The following is a 20000-nucleotide window of genomic DNA, read 5'->3' as shown; positions in this document are numbered from 1 at the left end:
TCCCATTTTGGCGTCTCTGCACTTGCAAATGAAGAGAAAGCGGCTACGCTGACGCAGTTATGCTTGCTGTGGCGATGCAATGTGGCGAAGTTTGGATTGTAGATTTTGTTGGAGGAGAAGCTTAAACAGTGTGAGGAAGTGGTGATCATGGAGATGTATCTCTCTCTCACTCTCTCTCTCACTCACTCTTTCTCTCTCTGCGTGTGCTTTAAACAGTTCAACTGTCATTATAGTTAGTTTAGATTTTTTTTTTCATTTGGTGATTTTTTTTGTTGAGTAGTGAATCTTGACCACCAATATTTTGGTGTGGCAGAGATAAATGAACGGCTGAGAGTGAATGGTTGGATTTGCGATAAAATGAAGATCATTGTTTTCTTGGAATTTTTTTTTTTTTTTTTTGTTTCATGGCCGAGTCATTTGGGGGAATGGGGAACGGGTAATCGGTCGAAGTCGATCGAGCTTGGGCTTGATGCGTTGGGTTTGGTGTTGAAGGTTTGTGGTGGGGTGTGTAGTGAATCGGGGCGAGTCAAGGTTATGGGAGTAGTCAGGGTGGGGTGTGGTTGTCTGCCGATGGTCATGAGTAAAATAAGAGAGATTTCTGAAAAAGAGATTAATTTTGCCGATCTTTTGAAATTTGTGATTAAATTTGTTGACTTTTCAAAATATGAGATCGATGCATGCGAATTTTTTATAATAAGGGATTTTTGGTTTTTTCTTTTTTCTTATTATTTCCTTCATAATATCTATAAATGGACCAAACTACCCCCATAATATTTTACTCCGTAATTCCGATACCTTCTTTTCTGAAATCATTCCTCTCGTATTGATTTTGACCGAGTGAAATGGAAAGTTGAGCTCTGAAAGAGGGCATGTCGAGTTCGATCGTAACCATAAATCAATGCACCGCACTCCGGTAGCTTCCAGTAGCCGTCGCTGAAAGATGAAACATAAATCATGGATCAACTAAGCCGTCCCGAGGACTTTCTTAAAGAGGAACCTCATGTAAATACTATGGAATAAAGTTTAATCTTGATGCTATTCTAATCTAAAAATGAAAAGTTCGACACAATTGGGATTTTTTTTGAAAATTGGATTCAGTTACTAATTCATGATCTAGCATGTACAAAATGAAAACTTCTCGATTCCACAAGAATATTTATGAAAGCCTTTCATTTGCTTTTCTTCGATGGTGGCCACGTATGTGGTTTAGGTGCATAGAACACTAAACGTGTTTATAAGGAAGTCATACATATTAAATAACAAACACGGTTTAAAATAATGAAAAACAATTGGTATAAATGTATAAATTACACATAATTAATCATAGATAAAATTTAATTATAAATTAAAACATCCTATTATAAAGACATAAGCAAAACACATATAACTAACCTAAAATAAAAAAAACGTTCATAATTAATTAAAAATCAATCATATAGGAAATCGCAAACTAGTCTCTACGATAAATCATACGAGTTGAGATATTATCACGTCGACATAGCAATCACCGACCCTAGCGTTCCCAAATTCAAACAGCACATATTAAGCTCAAATACGAACCCGATCTGCTACACCCGTATTCGTCATGTGTTGGCAATGTGCGCCATTTTGATTGGGTATAGAAAAACGACAAGAAAGCATACAGTTATGGGTAGGTCCGCCGTGTTTTTCGCGTAGGAAAGTCCCGCCACGTACTTTCTCTCTCTTCAATTCTCAAAGCGACAGCTCCCTCCCTTCCTCATCAATCTTCCCTCCTTACTTTATTCATTCTTTAATATCGCCCAAGATCTCCCTCCCACCGCCGTAAATCTTGGTTTCTCCTCCCCTTCCTTCGATCTCGATCTCTCTTTTCCGTCCAATTCCTTCTACGCAGGTAAATTCTCTCTCCCTCGATATGCGAAATTTTTGTATTTCATCGTTTTCTTCGATGATCCGCGGGTAACTATTGGAAATCATTGTTTCTGCTCGATTTAGAGATGTGCTCCGTGCAATTTGGTGGAATTTACTATGTTTGTTCATAATTAGCTGTCTCATCCATTGAATTAGATTGAGCGCGAGAATCTGGTCTTCGATTTTAGGGTTTGAATGAGTAGATTTACCGTGTTTATGCATGTGATTATCTGAATATTGATTAAATACTAGTACAGCATTTTTGGTAATTGCTAGGTTTCTGGAAATAAAGGTTGCCTCGTTTTGTGCTGATTTTGGTCATACTTTTTGGGGATGTTGATTTAATTTTGATGTGTTATTTGGTTTTGGTAGTTTCTGTAGGTAAGGATTTGTAGAATTTATTTTTCTACAGAAACTGTGGAGCTCCTCCCTTTGGAATTTTGAAGAATTATGAAGTGTCATTCACAATGAATGAACTGAGTATTCCTCTTCTTCGGTTCCTTGCTAGTTCGAGTCTGGATTCTGGATATATCTTTGGATGGCTGATTACAGGGTCTTTTGGACTTTTAGCTATTGTTTATGCCTTCCTGAAATGGCAGAGATCGATGTCTCTTAATTGGCTTAAAGCTGCTTCCCGGGCTAAAAAGCAAGCGTGGAAGAAGCTAAAAGTTCCCCTATCGCATCATACATGGGTGGAAGATGTTTCTTCTGGTGGCCTGCCATCCACATGCTGTGTGTGCTTAACTTCTCTAGTCTCTCAGAATAAAGGAGCAAAACCTATATCAAGGTCGCCAATACATAGATGTCGTGTTTGTGGTGTGGCAGCTCATTTTCATTGTTCTCAGTTTGCAGCAAAAGATTGTAAATGTGTTGCACAAGCTGGTTATGGTAAAGTTCAGCACCACTGGTCAGAGAGATGGTTTAATCTTGACGACAATCCCGAGATGTCAGCCTTTTGTTTTTACTGTGATGAACCTTGTGGCATCCCTTTTATTGATGCATCTCCAGCTTGGTATTGCTTGTGGTGTCAACGGATTATACATGTTAAGTGCCAAGTGAAAATGTCCGAGGAATGTGGCGATGTTTGTGATCTAGGTGCTCACAGAAGAATCATTCTTTCTCCCCTATGTGTCAAAGGTGTTGAAACTGAGACATTGAGTTCCATTACTGAAGAAATTATTGCTTCTACAGTCCGTGGACAAGCCCGAAAAAAGAGGCATCGGAACAGGCATGGAAATCGTGGTAAGCAACCAGAAAATCCAACTGCCCAAGGAGCAGTTCTTACTGTCCTTAAGGGTCTTGTTGGAATCCAGACTATCCAGACTTCTAGCAGTGAAGATGATAATGATCATTCTTTGAATGTTAGCAAGGGTCTTAATAAGAAAAGCACAACGAAAGCATCAGCCAATAAGAAGAAATCAGTTGATGCTTGTGACCGATTAAAAAACTATACTATTCTGGATTTACCTTCAGATGCAAGGCCTCTTCTGGTCTTCATTAATGCCAAAAGTGGAGCACGAAACGGGCCTCTCCTGCACAGAAGGTTGAACATGCTATTAAACCCTATACAGGTAAAAGTTTCATATCGCCATGACTTATAATTCTCCCATTCTCCTTTTTTAATATTATTTTGTTTTAGTTATTAAGAATGGTAAGTTTGGCATTGTGTACACTGAAGTATTTCTATAAGAGTACCAAATTAGATCACATGATAAAATATTGTGAAAGAAAACTCGTGAGTAAGAAGGAAATCAACAAAAGTTTTAGTGAACGTGAAATTTAGATGGGTTATGTTAGTCTAGTGAACCTCACTCTAACTAAACTATACCATGTGATTAGTACATCATCTTTGTATCTGCTACCTTCTCAGCAAGAATGTGTATGCCCAAGTCCATGAGTATACCGCCTCTCTTGAAACTTTAGATTTTAGTAAGTGTATTTCAGTAATGTTTCAGAAAAGTTATCAAAGAGGACAAATTTTAAAGACCAAATTATCTTTTTAGGTGTTAGTGTATTTAGCTCAACAAAAATGAAGATTAAAATATAATTATTATAATGTAATTTGTGGAGTATTCAGTTATGAATCTGAAAATTATAATATATTGACTTTATAAGAACTGTTACTAATTTATTAGTTAAAGTTTTCATTTAGGATGTGGAGTTTAGAATTATAGACTTAATGTGAAAGGTTAAATTGTGCCTCTCACTATTTCAAAGTGCACTTTAATGTGTAGTTGGTTTCCTGGCTTATGATTGGTTGTTCTTTTCCAGGTAGTTGAACTCGGTTCCTCTCAAGGTCCAGAGGCTGGCTTAGAGCTGTTCAGAAATTTGCAATACTTCAGGGTTTTGGTTTGTGGTGGTGATGGAACAGTTGCTTGGGTCCTTGATGCAATAGAGAAGTACAATTATGAGTCACCTCCACCAGTTGCAGTTCTGCCTTTAGGAACTGGAAATGATTTGTCAAGGGTCCTGCACTGGGGTGGGGGGTTTTCTGTTGTCGAAGGACAAGGTACCTTAAGCACTTTCTTGACCGACGTTGAAAATGCGGCAGTGACAATGCTTGATCGCTGGAAAGTCAACATAACAGAAGAAAAGTCACCAAGTACCGTAAAATCAAAGTTCATGATGAACTACTTAGGTAATGTGCAATTATTTTCTTTTTACTACTACTTCTTTTGGTTTGAGGTAGAAGAGCCTTCACCAATTCTGTTATGGCAGATGCAAAGAGTAAATTGCTTTGACTTGTTTCTTTGCTGGGTCCAGATTCTTTTTAAGTTATCAAATGTTCTGTTTTATCTTGGGTTTTTGTTCTATCATTTAATTTGACTAATTTTGTGGTTCTTAATCTACAGGTATTGGATGTGATGCAAAGGTTGCATATGAGTTTCATACAGATAGGGAAGAAAATCCAGCAAAGTTTTACAGCCAGGTATGAAGTTTGTAACCTCTTGCCTACTTATATTTTGTTATAATATGCACTGGCAACTTTATACAGACCTTGAATTAAGTTTCTCAAAGATGGCTAACGTACATTTGGAACAGTTTTTAAATAAACTTAGGTATGCCAAAGAAGGTGCTAGGGATATGATGGGCAGAGCTTGTGCAGACTTGCCATGGCAAGTCTGGCTTGAAGTTGATGAGAAAGATATTGAGATACCAAAAGTAAAGCCATCTCCTTTTTATCAAATTCCTATTCTCGTGTGTTTGATATAATTTCTTATATTCATTTCTGCACTATCTCAAGAAATTTCTTATATTGATTTTTGTCCCCTCAGGATGCTGAGGGTTTAATTGTGCTGAACATTGGTAGCTATATGGGTGGAGTTGACCTTTGGCAAAATGATTATGAATACGATGACAATTTCAATCACCAGTACATGCATGACAAAACGCTTGAAGTTGTCTGTGTTACTGGATCATGGCACCTGGGAAAACTTCAGGTTTGAATGTTTACTTAATCGCACATGTCTATTAACCTTAGTCTGAGTTTTATAGTTGATTGATTGTCGAGTAGTCATCACTTATCTCTGAAGTTATGTCATTTGTGATTATATCGGCATTGTACGTTAATGCATTAAATATGGTCTGAAGTACTTGCTGAATGTGTGATATATATTTTGCATATAAGATCAACTAACGCTTAATCTGTACTTGCAGGTTGGACTTTCACAGGCAACTAGGCTAGCACAAGGGAAACTTGTAAGGTTACATGTGTCCAGTCCTTTTCCTGTACAAATCGACGGGGAACCTTTTATTCAGCAACCTGGATGCTTAGAAATAACACATCATGGACAGGTATTTAATCCGCTTTATCGGGAACTATTTGATGATCCTTTATCCGATTCTTGTGTGCAAAATGCGGAAGTTATGAGTTCCTGCATCTACTCATCAGCTCCATATGCATATTGATACAATATATAGACGTGGATTGAGAAATATGATGTTCATATACTCTTAGCATGCTATGATATACTTATACACAATATATTTGGATTTGAGTACGACAAAGTAGCTTCATTAGAACGCCACATGTAGATGGTTGGAATTTCGTCCTCACTTTTTCTTAATTCCTCTGTGTACAAAGGAATAAACATATATATACTCACAAACTTTGTTTTTTTGAGTGTTCTTCTCGGTGACTCATTTATCTAATATTTACCAAGTGCCATAAGAGCTAAAGTAACCTTTCGACTGTTTGCTTTCAATGGTCAATGTTTCGACATTTGCCATCGGTTGCTCTCATCTCTTGCCATTTGAAGTATACAGAGGTCAACTGTGTAGCCTCGCAACTTTTATTATAATCCAAACTGTTATCATTTATAGAATGTTAAATATCTTGTCGAATAATGTTGCTAAGAGTGGATATTTGCACCTTGCAAACTTCACCAAAATTTGAGTCATGCTTTATGGTCTGTACGAGTCCCACATATCTAGCACGAACACTGTTATTTTCTTTGAACTGAAAAGACTCAAAACTCCTTTGTCGTTAGGTGTTTATGCTTCGAAGAGCATCTGGGGTGGATGGACCTAGAGGTCATGCAGCTGCCATAATGACGGAGGTGTTGGTGGATGCAGAATGTAAGGGAGTTATAAGCGCCTCGCAGAAGAAGTTACTTCTGCAAGAGATCGCCCTCCAGCTTTCTTGATCATTTTCTCACTGATCGATCCTTCACAATTTTGCCATCACGACAGTCAGACAGGTATAGCTGAAGAACATGGTTCTCGATTTCTTCTAATTCTTTGACAAAGTATAGTTCGAACTACAAGGAGCGTGTAATATAGAAGTTTTGTTCGAGGTTAACCCTTTCTTCTAGGAGATGTTTTGTTTTTTATCCCCTTAGGATTTGTCGAAGCAATGCTTGTTTTCTTCGACTTGAAATGTATTTCAGATGTACTAGAGTATTATGATAGTCAATAGTATACAAAGCGATTTCAAACTTACAATATTAATAATCCATTTGTACTTTTCGAAACAAAAATCGATCTCGATTATGGGTTTACATTCTTGCATATTTGTTTGAGTTGAATCCCTAAAATGCTAAATATGTCAATTTAAATTATGGAATTGAAGAATCAAAAGAATAGGAGGTCTACACGATTCATAAAGATCTCTGTGTACACCATTTTATACTTAATCATGATATACCAAAAATTCAGGCTTTTAGTTCCTAAGTGTTGATGTTGAGAGTTTGAATTGGGCAATCCCATATTTGTTCTTTGAGATGCGCGTATTAAAAATTGAACAATCCCATATTTGTTATTTGAGAGACGCGTTTTTAATGCGCGCCTCTCTAATAAAGTTTGAAAAAAAAATCTTCTAATCACTTACTCCTTCCGTTCCATCATAAGCTAGACAGCTTTTAAGCACTCGTTTTGGGAATAAATATGTGCTTTGCATGGAGAAATTTTTGTTCGAAGTATTAATACTCCCTCCGTTCCCTCATAGTTGAGGCGGAACTTTTTGGCACGGAGTTTAAGAAATGAATGTTGAGTGTGTTAATAAATAGATAAAAAAGTAAGAAAGAGAAAAAGGTAGAGAATAAAGTAAAAAGTTAATAAAGTAGAGATAATAAGGTAAGAGAGAGTAAAGTAAGAGAGAGGAAAAAATTACTATACATGGAAATGACTCAACTATGAGGGAACTTCCCAAAATGAAAAAATGACTCAACTACGAAGGAACGGAGGGAGAGGGAGTATAACTTAACTGCTCGATCTCATATTGATTAATATACTCTCCTAAATACTTACAGTAACAACGGGCCTACAATTTGGGCTTCACATTTATTTTTAAAGCCCAAATCTATAGGCCCAATAACATTACACGTGGCTATATTTTACTATATCTACCCACCGTTAGGCTTTAATTGAACTCAATTTTCCCGCGAATTCACAACCAAATTCAGCAAACGCTTCCTCCGCCACCGCACCGCCGTTCCTCGCCGGAATTCGAGTCCCTCAGCTGCATTTCAGTTTTGGAACTGTGTAAAATCAGAAAACTGTAGATTTTAGCTGTATAAACCTTTGAAAAAATCTGCAGATTATGCTTTGATGATTCTGATTTCTGGGTAATAGAGGCGTAGGGTTTGAACTTTTGATTCAAATTGGAAAGTCAAAGCTGTGTTGAATGCCTCGTAGTCTGTAACAAGCGATTAACTTTTATGTAAAAATATTCAGAGGGATTTAAAGTCGAGAGCTTAAAATGAAACCAGCAAATCCATTAATGGCAAAGAAAATAGAGCGATCGTGATGACTACAGTGTGAAGAAATAGAAATACCGCCTTATGTTTCTGTGGGCGTAAGCGGTAATTTTCTCTCACATTTGCAGAGCATTTCTCCTATATTTGAAGAGCAATCTCTCTCTAAAAAGTTGCAGAGCAATCTCGTCTACTCAATTCAGGTGAGCGTCGATTTTTACTGATTTTCTTTTCTTAGTTTAAACGGCGTCGCTTCCTTGTAATTTCTCTTTCACCGATTTAGGTAGAATTTGCGAGTTTCAGTTTCATTCTCCATTTCTTCCCTGATTGCTGAATTTGTGATTTTTTAAGAATAAATTGTTGGTTTTTGCTTAATTCCATTGTCATTCGGTTTCTTCCAGATTTCAGTCATCACATTTTAGATGGTTGTTAGGGGTTTTCTTCCCCCTAACGGAATCGGTCAGCAGCGTGCTTGACCGAAACGATTGCCGGCGCCCTTGGATGGGTCGGCGGCGAGGAACAGCAAAAATCAAGCTCGGCGGCTCGCGCCCATACAAAGCCTTAAAAGGTGACATGCCCAACCCCTCGTGATGGAAACAATTGAGAGCGAGTTCAGCCCACGGCAAGAAATTCGCCCATTTAGCCGGTCGCTCTGCTGTAAAAGCTCGCAAATACTGCTCCAGGCCCCTATTACGGACCTCGGTTTGCCCATCAGATTGCGGGTGATATGCCGTCGAAAAATTCAACTTAGTACCGCTCAAGCGCATTAACTCCTCCCAAGTCTCGTTTAGAAAGACAGAGTCGCGATCCGACACCAATGTTTTAGGAAACCCGTGATGTCGGACGACTGTGTTGACGAACAACTGCGCTACTCTCAACGCATCGAACCGTGTTGGTAAGGCGGCGAAATGAGCATACTTGGACAATCGGTCGACCACCACCATAATTGACGTGTAACCGCGAGACTGCGGCAGGCCAGTAATAAAATCCATCGATACGTCCTCCCAAACTTGCGTTGGAATAGGCAGCGGTTGTAACAAACCTGCAGGCTTCTGGGTCGAATACTTAGACGTTTGGCAGACCACACACGCCTCAACAAATCGCCGCACTTCTTTCCTCATGTTCGGCCAATAAAAACTTCCCGCTACCCGCCTCAAAGTACGCTCAAACCCCGGATGACCTGCCGAAGGAGAGGCGTGATATTCGGTGAGAATAGGCGTCCTAGCTTCGGAACGGGAGCTAACAAATATCCGCCGCTTATAAAACACTAGGCCATCAACGAACGACAAGTGAGGAGGGCTTTTCCCAGCCTTAATAGCTGCGGTGATCTCCCTCATTTCAGGGGACGATTTCGTCTCTCTTCGTAGCAACTCCAGCAAACGGGGAATAGGATGCGTTGCTAATGCAAGGAGCGCACAGTCGCGGGCAGCCGCTGCCTCGTCCGCCTCTGTTGCGAACCGGCCACCGTCCGGCGCAGGTTGAGAATCCTCCTCACGGCGGGACAGCGCATCGGCTACCTTGTTTAAACTCCCTTTCTTATACTCAATTGCAAACTTATAGCCCATGAGTTTACGAACATACAGCTGTTGGTCTGGTGTCTGGACCACCTGCAAAAGCAACTCCTTCAAACTCTTCTGATCACTTCTGATAATAAATTCCCTACCCAAGAGGTACTGCCGCCACTTCTGAACCGCCTCTACAATCGCGTACAACTCCTTATGATACGTAGAAGCGACCCTCCTTCGCGGCCCCAACTTCCTACTAAAAAACGCAATGGGATGATTATCCTGTAATAGCACCGCACCGATGCCTGTATCCGACGCATCAGTCTCAATGCAGAAAGGTTTGTCGAAATCCGGTAAACGCAGGACCGGTGCTGCTGTCATTGCCACCTTGAGCTTCTCAAAACTCACCCCTGCCCCATCAGACCAGGTGAACGCATCCGTTTTTAGCAAATCCGTGAGAGGGGCGGCAATAAGGCCATAATTCACTATAAAGCGGCGATAATACCCTGTCAAGCCCAAAAATCCACGCAACTGCTTTACACTCTTCGGGACCGGCCAAGCAGTCATAGCCGCAATCTTCGACGGATCCGCCTTTAACAGTCCGTCAGTCACAATGTGACCCAAATACTCTACCGAAGTGCTACAAAAAGAACACTTGGACATTTTCACCAAAAATTTGTGCTCCCTCAGCACCGCAAGGACCGAAGCCAAGTGTTGGCCGTGCAATTCCTGCGGCGGACTGTACACAAGTATGTCATAAAAAAAACTATTACGAACTTGCGGAGCATTGGTTGGAAAATTGCATTCATTGCAGCTTGGAACGTGGATGGGGCATTCGTCAGTCCAAACGGCATTACCAAAAATTCAAAGTGGCCATCATACGTCCGGAACGCCGTTTTGTGAATGTCGCCTTCCTGCATTCGTATTTGATGGTAGCCTGAACGAAGATCCAATTTGGTAAAAACCCGAGCCTTCCCCAGCTCATCAAATAGTTCATCAGCCGTCGGAATAGGGAAGTGATCCGGCACCGTTGCCGCATTTAACGCGCGATAATCGATGCAAAAACGGAACGATCCATCCTTCTTGCGAATGAGCAGGACAGGCGATGAGAACTGGCTACTGCTTCTCTGAATAATTCCTTGATCAAGCATTTCTCGTACCTGGCGTTCAATCTCATTCTTTTGAAAATATGGGTATCTGTAAGGTCTGACATTCACTGGCCGGGCACCCGGTAAAAGGTGGATACGATGATCAAAGGCCCGTGGCGGGGGCATGCCCTCAGGCAGGCCAAATACGTCCTCAAATTGTCGCAAGACCGCCACCACCCCGGTGGGAAGGTCTGTCGGGAAATCCTCCTTGCCAGCCGGCGCTGAACCCGATTCCCCCGGCGCTAGCATGAAGATCTCATAACACTCCACGTCACCCTGGGAGGGTAACCACGAAGCAAGGGAGTGGAGGGATGCGCGGCGTGGCGGGGGCAGAATGCCCTGTAACATGATCGGCTTATCCCCTTGCTTAAACTCCAATGTCTTCCCTACAAAATCCGCCGTCACCTTGCCCAAGGACTCCAACCAATCCATCCCTAAAATAATGTCAGGGCCATGGACGGGCAAGATGTGGAGATCCACCAAGAACTCCGTTCCCTGTACCTCCACTTTCGTCTGCTTCGCCATGTGCGTGCAAAGCAGAGCGGCTCCATTCCCGACAAACACCTTAAAGGGCCGGATAGGAGATAGCGGAATATGCAACTGCTCTGCGACTGCTGGGTGCAAAAAATCTCTATCACTACCTGTGTCAATCAAAATACTCACATCACGGTCCTGGATAGAGCCCACGATCCTCAAGGGTCGCGATTTGTGGTCTCCCTGCATCGAATTAATGTGCACCGTGTCGGCCCCCGGGGACCCCTCCGCGCAGCTATCGATAGGTCCAGACTCCAACTCCTCCACCTCGTCAGCGTAACACAACAGCCTCTGTTTGCACTCATGGCCGATCACCCACTTCTCAGGGCAGTGATAACAAAGTCCCAAGCGTCTCCGTTCGGCCTTCTCTGCCTGGGATACCAGAATTAGGGGAAACTTCTGGGTGGTAGGGGCGCGACTTGATTGGCCCTGGTTCGTTTGCTGGACCGTTGTGGGCGTCGAGCTCGCTCTGGCGTCCCGATTCTGCCATTGGCGTCTCTGCGGCGGGACCGGTTGCGTCGCAGGGCTTCGGTCTGCCTGTTCATCCCCAAATTCGACCGCTAACGACATTGCTTCTGCGAGAGATTGGGGCCTATGCAACCGTAAACGTTCCTGGACATCTGTTTTCAGACCTGCAATAAAAAGAGTAAATAGATCGGACTCGGACACGCCCCGCACGCGGTTGAGGTACTTCTCAAAAGTATCATGGTAATCCAACACCGACCCTGTCTGTGTCAGCTTCGCTATTAACCCATAATAATCTTTAAAGCTCTGGCGATCGAAACGGTGACGGACATCCTCCAAAAAATCCTGCCAAGTAACAAAGTCATTGTTCGCACAGTAATTAAACACCCAATCCGCGGCTGGCGGGTCAAAGAGCATGACCGCGTAGTGCATGCGCTGCGCGTCTGGCATCGAAATATGATTGAAGTAGTACTGCGCGCGTGAAATCCAGTTTACTGCATTAGAACCGTCGAAACGTGGCGGTGTCATCTTCACAAGATGGGGTTGATCAAACCCCGAACGCTGGGGAGGGTCCCAGCACGTGATCGCACGCTGTAACGGCTGACCGTACTGGCGGCGGTTCGCACGCTCCAACGGCTGCTCGCCTCGTCGCCCGTCACGACCGAACCCGCCGCGCTGTCTCCGTCCCTCCGGCGGCACATCCCGAACGCCTCTAGGGTTTTCGCCGTATCTCCCCCGGCTCAAATCACCCCAATCAGCGTCATCCTCCTCCTCGTACCCCGTCGGCCGGTCAGCGTTGCGCCGTGTCGACAACTGCAGCGATTCGAGACGGCGTTCCGTCTCGTCTTTCCAAGAATCGAATTGTTCAATCAAACGATCTAACTTGCTTCCCAAAGGATCATCAAACGGACCCTCATCCCTGCGAGGCGATTCGGTTTCCTCCTCCGTCGGAAATCTGTGCGGCGGCAGAGAATCCCGTCGGCCTCTCCCTAGCCCCCGGCGGGCACCAGTCGCTACATTATCAGGGCGAGGCGCCCAAGGTCCTTTACCATTGTTGTAAAAACGGCTCATGAGTTCACGAAGTGAAAGCACCAGTTGTTAGGGGTTTTCTTCCCCCTAACGGAATCGGTCAGCAGCGTGCTTGACCGAAACGATTGCCAGCGCCCTTGGATGGGTCGGCGGCGAGGAGCAGATGCTGTGCGCGGGGTTTTCCCCGTCGGGCAGCACTGTATCGAGAATTTGAGAATTTACTTGTCTCACAAGATTGAGGGCACAAAACGTGTGTTTATTAAATTTGTGAATGAATGATCAAATAACACACACCCTATTTATAGACTAAGGACCCTAGGGTTGGTTCGACTCCTAATCCTAATTCATCTCGGGAAAGAACCAACAAAGAAAACCCGAAACGGAGCTTATAATTACGCTCGACTCAACGCAAAAACAAATAAAACAAATAACGAAAATAAATAACAAAAATAAGTAAATAACCAAAAAGAACGAGTCCTACGTCGAAACTACTTCGGGGTGTAGTCCCCGAACCTGACCGGCTGCCGGAGTTGCCTCTTGGCCTTTGACTTCGCGATGGACGGTTGGGGGTCCGGTCTAACTTCTACCTCTTCCGTCCGTCCTGCCTCCGGTTGCTGATCTACTGCCACCGGCTGGTCCTGTGGCAGTGGGAGCGTATCAATGGTTTTCTTCACTTTTATATAATTGTTGGAGAATTGAGCGATTTCTTGGAGACGTATTGAATTAATGATTGGGGAATTGTTGAATTAATTGTTGTGTTGGTGTAATTGCTGGAGAATTGAAGGATTTCTTCCAGCTTTTGAGCTTTCAGTTCAATGTGTGACTTTGGGGAGAGTTTGTAATTTGTAATTGCTGGAGAATTTTGATTGCTGCTTTGTTCTCTTTACTTGCTTTTGCTTCCTTTTCGAATATTGCAAAGATTCACGTCGTTTTTTGGGGTGATCGTGGCCTGAAATTTTGTCGCTTAGGGCTGGAAAATGAGAATGATGATAAGAATAAAGTGTTAGGGTTATTGGGTGAGAAGAAAATGAAAAGGTCAAGATAAATCCATTTTGCCAAGTAGGATTTAAAAAAGCCACGTATGTCAGTCGGGTATGGAGATTGACCCATGTTGTTTGTTACATTTCATGTTGACAGTAGCGATAATTGTATTGTTTCTGGTGCCAGATTTTGTGATGGATGACGAGGCGGTGAAGAGGTGTGTGGCGATATACTGGGCCATGATAGGCTGCGTCTGCAGCTTCCTCTTCCCGCTCTACCTAGGGCAGGACGACTGGGCAGCCACTGGTGATATCAGCTGGTCATGATGCTTGTCAGCTGCACTGCTGCAGCTGGGGCTTATCTTGAGGGATATGCACGCAGGCCCCGTGGCAGGACCATTCCTGCTCCTATAGTGCTGGCAGGGGCGTTCGTCATCAGCGTCTCAGGGAGGGCCAGCTCTGGTATGATTGTGGCCGGTTACCCCTCGCCCAACACTGTGGGGCTGGTGCTGCTGTCTGTAGCTGCTTACGTGCTGCTGGAGATGGCGAAGCCTGGCCTTCGAATCTACAGGATCTTCTCCTTCTATTGGGCTTATCTCCCCGTTATCACGGGTATTCTTCACGACGGTTGGGATTATCCCTACCTTACCCATCCCGCGATGCTCGCTCTGCCCGCGATCTTTCAAATCGTAGCCTTCAAGATGATGGTTGCTATGCTTGAAGCATTAGCTAAGTAATGTAGTTGTAGATCTTGACTCTTGAATCTTGTTAAGGAATTAGAAAGTATATATGATGCTAGCCAGGTCTAGAGACCCTTTGTTTTGCTTAGCATTTGAGGATTTTGGTAATATTTACGTATCTCGACTTTTATGCAACTATGAACGTAGAAAAAATATTGATTTCGGTAATATGTATGTATCTCGACTTTTATGCAACTATGAACCTACAAAAAATATTGATAAAGTCTCGATTGGTTTATATTTTGCTATGTATAACTAAAACTCAATTTTAGAAGAATACAACTAATAAACACTTTTGTTTTGTTGTAGTATCTTGCATTCTATTTTCTTGTACAACAATGAATAAAAATAGACTACAACTCATTAAGCAAAAATATTATAGACGTTTGTTTATATACAAACATACCGTTATAACTAACTATATGACGGAGTATCAATAATCGAGGTGTTCGATTTACAAAATTGTATCTTGGATTAAATATGTAGTAAGTTTGGTTCATGAGATTCAACCCCACAGCTCATTCTTAAAGAATAATTATAGTATAATTAGTCACTAATCCTCTCAAACTAAATAATCCTAAGACTCAATACTAAATTACATTTACGGTTTATCAATAGATCACTTTCATTTCAAATAATCCCAAGACTCAATCCTAAAAAAATACTATATACTACACAATAAACCCTTCAAAATAAATACTCCTATCATCTATTTACGCATTATAAAAGTTTATAACCTATTATTTAACTTTACAAATTAAAATTAATTTTTCTTTTTTATCACACTTTTTGGAAAAAGTATTTATTTCAATATTAAATTGGTAAAAGAATACTAAGAATAAAATAAAATAAACAGCGAAACTCATCTTCTCTAGGCACAGCCGACCACCACCGTGCCGCCTCTGACCGAGCCGCCGTCAGGCCCCACACGAATTCCCTGGCTAGTTGAAATTGAGAATCTGCATTATCAGGTGCAAATTTCACGTCTTTAAGTTGAATTCGTTGCGTTATGTGTTCTAGCTTCTTTTAAGCGAAGTCCGTGATTTCTATACCTAATTTCCGAAGGAAATTTTGAATCTTTTTCTTCGACAGGGTTGCTGCGATTAGTCTTTCTCTTAATTATCTCTTAATTTATTCTGGCCATGGAGTTGGACCGCAATTACGAAATAGCTCGAGTAGCGGAGTTCGTCTGTAGTGGTGGCTTCACTAAAGTAGCTCTGCAGGTAGCAATACACGTTGACTGTGTGTGCGTTTTTCTCAAATTGTTCTGTTTGATGAGTTTTTTCATGTGTTGTTTTGAATTGTTGTGTTTGGTTCTATATTCTCTCTCACTGAATTATACATTATTGTTGTTTTATGTTTGATTGGATGATAAAAGTTCCCGGACGAGCTACTCAAGGATTCTATGAAGGTGGTTAAAGCTCTGCGCCAGGAGCTCGATTCATCAGTGAAGTTGTATGTGATGGCTGATACAACTTACGGAAGCTGCTGTGTCGATGAAGTTGGGGCCGCGCATGTTGGTGCTGAATGCGTCATTCATTATGGCCACACATGCCTCAGCTCGTTAGTAATGTTTTGATGCCAAGGGAGCATTAGTCATTTGGTAGTTACGTGATATTTATATGGTTGGATCTGTGTATGGAAATAACGAGTGTTAGCCCGTGAAATGGTTTTGCATTTCAAATTTCAACTAATGACTTTTACTTGCTATTTCCATGGTAATTTGGGCTAAGAAGTTTCTTACATTAGACGTTGTGATCTTTAAGCTATATTTGGACCAATCCTTCTATGATTGATTGAGGTTGCAAGTGGCTTGCTTTATCCTTAGGCTTCTGATATACAAACTTGTCTGGGGAATATTGTGTTAGTATTAGGTTTTCTTTAAGTTAGTTAGTTTGTAATTTGTGATCTCCATATTCTTCTTCTCAGGACATCAACTATGCCTGTGTTATTCATTTTTGATAAAGCTTATGTAATTTGTGATCGCCGTGTTCTTCTTCTCAGGACATCAACTATTCCTGCGTTATTCATTTTTGATAAAGCTTCGATCAGTCCATCAGATTGTGCAAGGAGTTTGCTTGTTCATGGCCTGAAAAGTGGCAAGCCCATTTTGGTACGTTAGTGATGCCTCACCATTTGGTTTGCTGCATGACTGCATCTACACTGTGTTAGAGGGCTAAAACGTGGAATTATAAATAGAAGGTGTTAAGTGACTCCTATCCCATCCCTAGACACACTAAGATTCTCTGTTCATTTTTTTTACCATTTCAATAATATTAAAGACAGCATAGATGTCTGGTGATTAAACTCTGTCTTACTATAAGTTTATCACATCATATAAAAGTGTTATGGGAGTTTCAATTTTCCGGTATCTTATTTGATCTGTTCTGACTACACAGCATATAGCTGCTAGCTTGGTCATAGTCTTGCTGATAGCTAGTTTATATGTGCCCAATGTGCCCAATGAGTCAGAAGTTCACGAAGGCATAATGTATAATTTTTACTAATCTCCGTTGCATGGACATTGTTTTTTGATCTGTTGCTTATGCTAACTAGGTTCTAAGTGGACTGGAATATGCACATGCAATACCAGAAATCAAAAAAATGGTGGCTTCTGATGTTTTAAGCATATCCGGATCCACATTAGAACTCCTTTACGCTGATGTATGCTGTTCGGTCATTACCCCATCTGAGACCTGTACATCTGCAAACCAAATTGGAGCTGGTAGCCAAGTTGTACAAGGATGCCCTGCTGATGAATCTGGCCAAACTTATAATATAGGAGGTTTGAGCTGGAAAATTCCTCAAGGACAGAAAATGGAGGATTATTTGGTTTTCTGGATTGGGTCGGACAGTCCAGCATTTGCAAATGTTGTATTGACTTTCAATAACTGCGAAATCGGTAATAATTCTTTTTAGCTTGTTCACCTTCTTGATAAGGAAAGGAACATGAACTCTACACCATGCAACATTACTGTGTTTTTCCTGTCAAATTAGTCAGGAAAATTGTATTCATAGTGTTTGGAGTAATGTAGTTTTCGTTTAGGAGACCTCATTTAGTAGATGATTCCAGGAACATCTTTTTATCCTTGCTCGTGTTGATAATTGGACCATTATGGTCTTGCCCATGCCTTTATCTGCTTTCCATCCTATATCATGTTGTGGTATTTTTCCCGAACTGATGTTTTGCTTTGTTTTTAGTCAGATATGATGCAACAGAAGGCGGCTTAGTGACTGATGTATCTCAATCAAAAAAAATCCTTAGGCGTAGGTATTATCTGGTCGAGAAAGCGAAGGACGCCAACATGATTGGGATATTGGTTGGAACACTTGGAGCAGGTATTGTGTGCAAACATTCATGAGCTTTCCTTGTCATAAAGTAACTGTTTTTCCTTGACACTTAACTCAGGTTTGAGTTACTCTTGTATAAGTGTCCATGATGTCTTTTAGATGCCACAGTCAGTGTTTAATATCATCCTGTCAGGATTACACACTACACGTTTATGATGTCTTGCTTCTTGTTTAACTTCCAATCTCTTGATCTAGTGCATGATTCATCCCAAAAGGCTAATGCATTCCCCTGCAACTGTTATTTCAGCTGGTTATCTACATATGATTCATAAAATGCGGGATTTGATAACACAAGCTGGAAAAAAGTCTTATACTTTTGTAATGGGCAGACCAAATCCTGCGAAATTGGCTAATTTTCCTGAGGTAAACCTCATTTGTGCATGCTGACATTATTGCTTATTTCCGTACCTTGCAGTGGTAATGCTGATATGCCATTTTCACCTTGCAGTGTGACGTCTTCATTAATATCTCTTGTGCACAAACAGCTCTGTTGGATAGTAAGGAGTTCTTAGCTCCTATAATTACTCCCTTCGAAGCCATACTTGCTTTTGACAGGTATCAATCCCTGCAACTTACTGATTTTGATTGCTTCATTAATTTTAGTTAAAATGTTTGTTATGTAATATTCATTGGTTATCGTTCATCATTCTTACCTCTCCGTGTAAGCTAATCTATGTATGGAGCCTTAGTAGTTCATAATTTCTAATGATGGAGTACTCTCTTAGGTATTATGTCCGAATTAAGTCCAGATAAAGAAACAAGGCATATTGGAAATAATTTGGATAATTGGTTTCCATCTCGAAGTATTGCATTCTCGTTTCTAATTTTTATAAATTGTTGTAATTTCCTGTGACGTTTCGTGAAAGAACTTCATGCTAGTTAAAAATCAGAAAAAATAAAGTGATTCTATGAATGCAATGTTTGTATCTAAGAATGCACCAATAAGTTTGCTATCCTATTCATTCTATGGGTGATCATACATTTTATTTCAATTTCCAGGGGAAGTCAATGGACCGGAGCATATGTAATGGAATTCAGAGATTTGATTGCTTCAACTCCTGTAGAAAGGGAACAATCTAAAGAAGCACGATTTTCTTTCATTCAGGGTGGTTATGTTGAAGATTTGGATCAGCAAGGTGCTTATTCTTTGACTTATTTTTAACTTACTTGTCTCTGAGGAGGTTAAGGTCATAATAATCGAGCCAACCAAAATTTTCTCGCCAAATAAATAGAGCGTGTGAGTAGACTTTTCATTTTGTTTGGCGATAATTCTACTCCATATACAAGCAGCCCAGTGTTAATTGAAAGATGCTTTTGACACAATCATATACGTGAAAACTCAGAGATAACTTTAGGGGTTTAAAGAAGGGTTGAGCTGGCTTAAGAGTAACGTAATTATGCTTGAGAGATGCTTGATTCCAGCTTGAGCAATTATCTATGTCAAGCCTGTAATTGAAACTTGAATTAGAAAACTTAAAAGCTTCCTGAGTTTAGTTTCGTTGTATCGAGTCCCCAGCCATTTAAGTCCCCAGTCTGATGATGGATTTCACTTTCTAAAATGTTTTCAATGTTCAGAGAATCTTTCTAGTAGTTGCTGACATAAATGCTACCTAATGTCTCGAGCAGATGATGACGAGGTAGAGAAGGATGAAATCCTTTCACTGGTGAATGTCACAGAGAAAGCTTTGCAAGTGCGAGATGAAGAATCCCGGTCCGTCATGAAGAATACGGCCAAGTCAGGTGCTGAATATTTTGCCAGCAGATCATATCACGGTCTAGATATAAACAGCACAGATTCGCTCCCGGGGAAATTTTTGGCTGGGAGAAGTGGCAAGGCTTCGGGATACAAGGACGAGAAGGCAGAGATATCTCAACCGTAATATGTATTTCAAGCGAAAAATGCAATGCTCGTCTTTGTTTACTGTTGGACAGGTGAAGCTCATCTGCTCGATAGATATTTGTGTTGCTCGATAGGTAAGCTCCCCATATCGCTAGGATGGCCTAATTTTCCCTTCGGGTCAGCCTAGAAGTCGGGCCACCCCCCTATCTGCAGTTTTGTTGAAGAAGTTGTATACTGATGTCCTTTTTAGATTTTTTTTTTGAACTTTTTTTTGTGAAATTTCAATTTTAGCTAAGCCTTACATTAGATTTGGTAGCTAGGGGT

General features: G+C 41.3%; 4 protein-coding genes across 6 annotated transcripts in view; 3 read left to right on the top strand and 1 right to left on the bottom strand.

Moving 5' to 3' along the window:
* The window catches only part of LOC125215490, a 4426-nt gene extending 4203 nt beyond the window's left edge, over positions 1-223 (bottom strand). The window contains exon 1 of the mRNA XM_048116914.1: positions 1-223. Coding sequence (XP_047972871.1) covers positions 1-149 — 149 coding nt within the window. The 5' untranslated portion in view covers positions 150-223.
* Positions 224-1707: 1484 nt separating this feature from the next.
* Positions 1708-6834, top strand: LOC125215758 (diacylglycerol kinase 2). The gene is made up of 8 exons (XM_048117293.1): positions 1708-1873; positions 2263-3461; positions 4162-4528; positions 4743-4819; positions 4933-5052; positions 5166-5330; positions 5548-5685; positions 6381-6834. The coding sequence occupies exons 2-8, from the start codon at positions 2358-2360 to the stop codon at positions 6534-6536; spliced, it is 2127 nt and encodes a 708-aa protein (XP_047973250.1). The 5' UTR covers positions 1708-1873; positions 2263-2357; the 3' UTR covers positions 6537-6834.
* Positions 6835-13138: 6304 nt separating this feature from the next.
* Positions 13139-14614, top strand: LOC125216633. Of its 3 annotated transcripts, none has more exons than XM_048118391.1 (2): positions 13139-13339; positions 13933-14614. In XM_048118391.1, the coding sequence occupies exon 2, from the start codon at positions 14069-14071 to the stop codon at positions 14480-14482; it is 414 nt and encodes a 137-aa protein (XP_047974348.1). In that variant the 5' UTR covers positions 13139-13339; positions 13933-14068; the 3' UTR covers positions 14483-14614. The 3 variants fall into 3 exon arrangements, with proteins under 3 accessions (XP_047974348.1, XP_047974347.1, XP_047974346.1); XM_048118390.1 differs by having other exon boundaries at positions 13139-13428; XM_048118389.1 differs by having other exon boundaries at positions 13139-13857.
* A 720-nt stretch (positions 14615-15334) lies between these two features.
* LOC125210619 (2-(3-amino-3-carboxypropyl)histidine synthase subunit 2) lies at positions 15335-19946 on the top strand. Its single transcript, XM_048110159.1, has 10 exons — positions 15335-15456; positions 15578-15708; positions 15864-16048; positions 16490-16598; positions 17042-17387; positions 17687-17824; positions 18084-18199; positions 18285-18391; positions 18836-18972; positions 19463-19946. Exons 2-10 carry the CDS (start codon positions 15628-15630, stop codon positions 19714-19716), a joined length of 1473 nt encoding a protein of 490 aa, XP_047966116.1. The 5' UTR covers positions 15335-15456; positions 15578-15627; the 3' UTR covers positions 19717-19946.
* The last annotated feature ends 54 nt before the right edge of the window (positions 19947-20000 follow it).

Source organism: Salvia hispanica, chromosome 3, assembly GCF_023119035.1.
Source record: "Salvia hispanica cultivar TCC Black 2014 chromosome 3, UniMelb_Shisp_WGS_1.0, whole genome shotgun sequence".
NCBI lineage: Eukaryota > Viridiplantae > Streptophyta > Magnoliopsida > Lamiales > Lamiaceae > Salvia > Salvia hispanica.
This window is presented reverse-complemented; position numbering and strand designations above follow the sequence as displayed.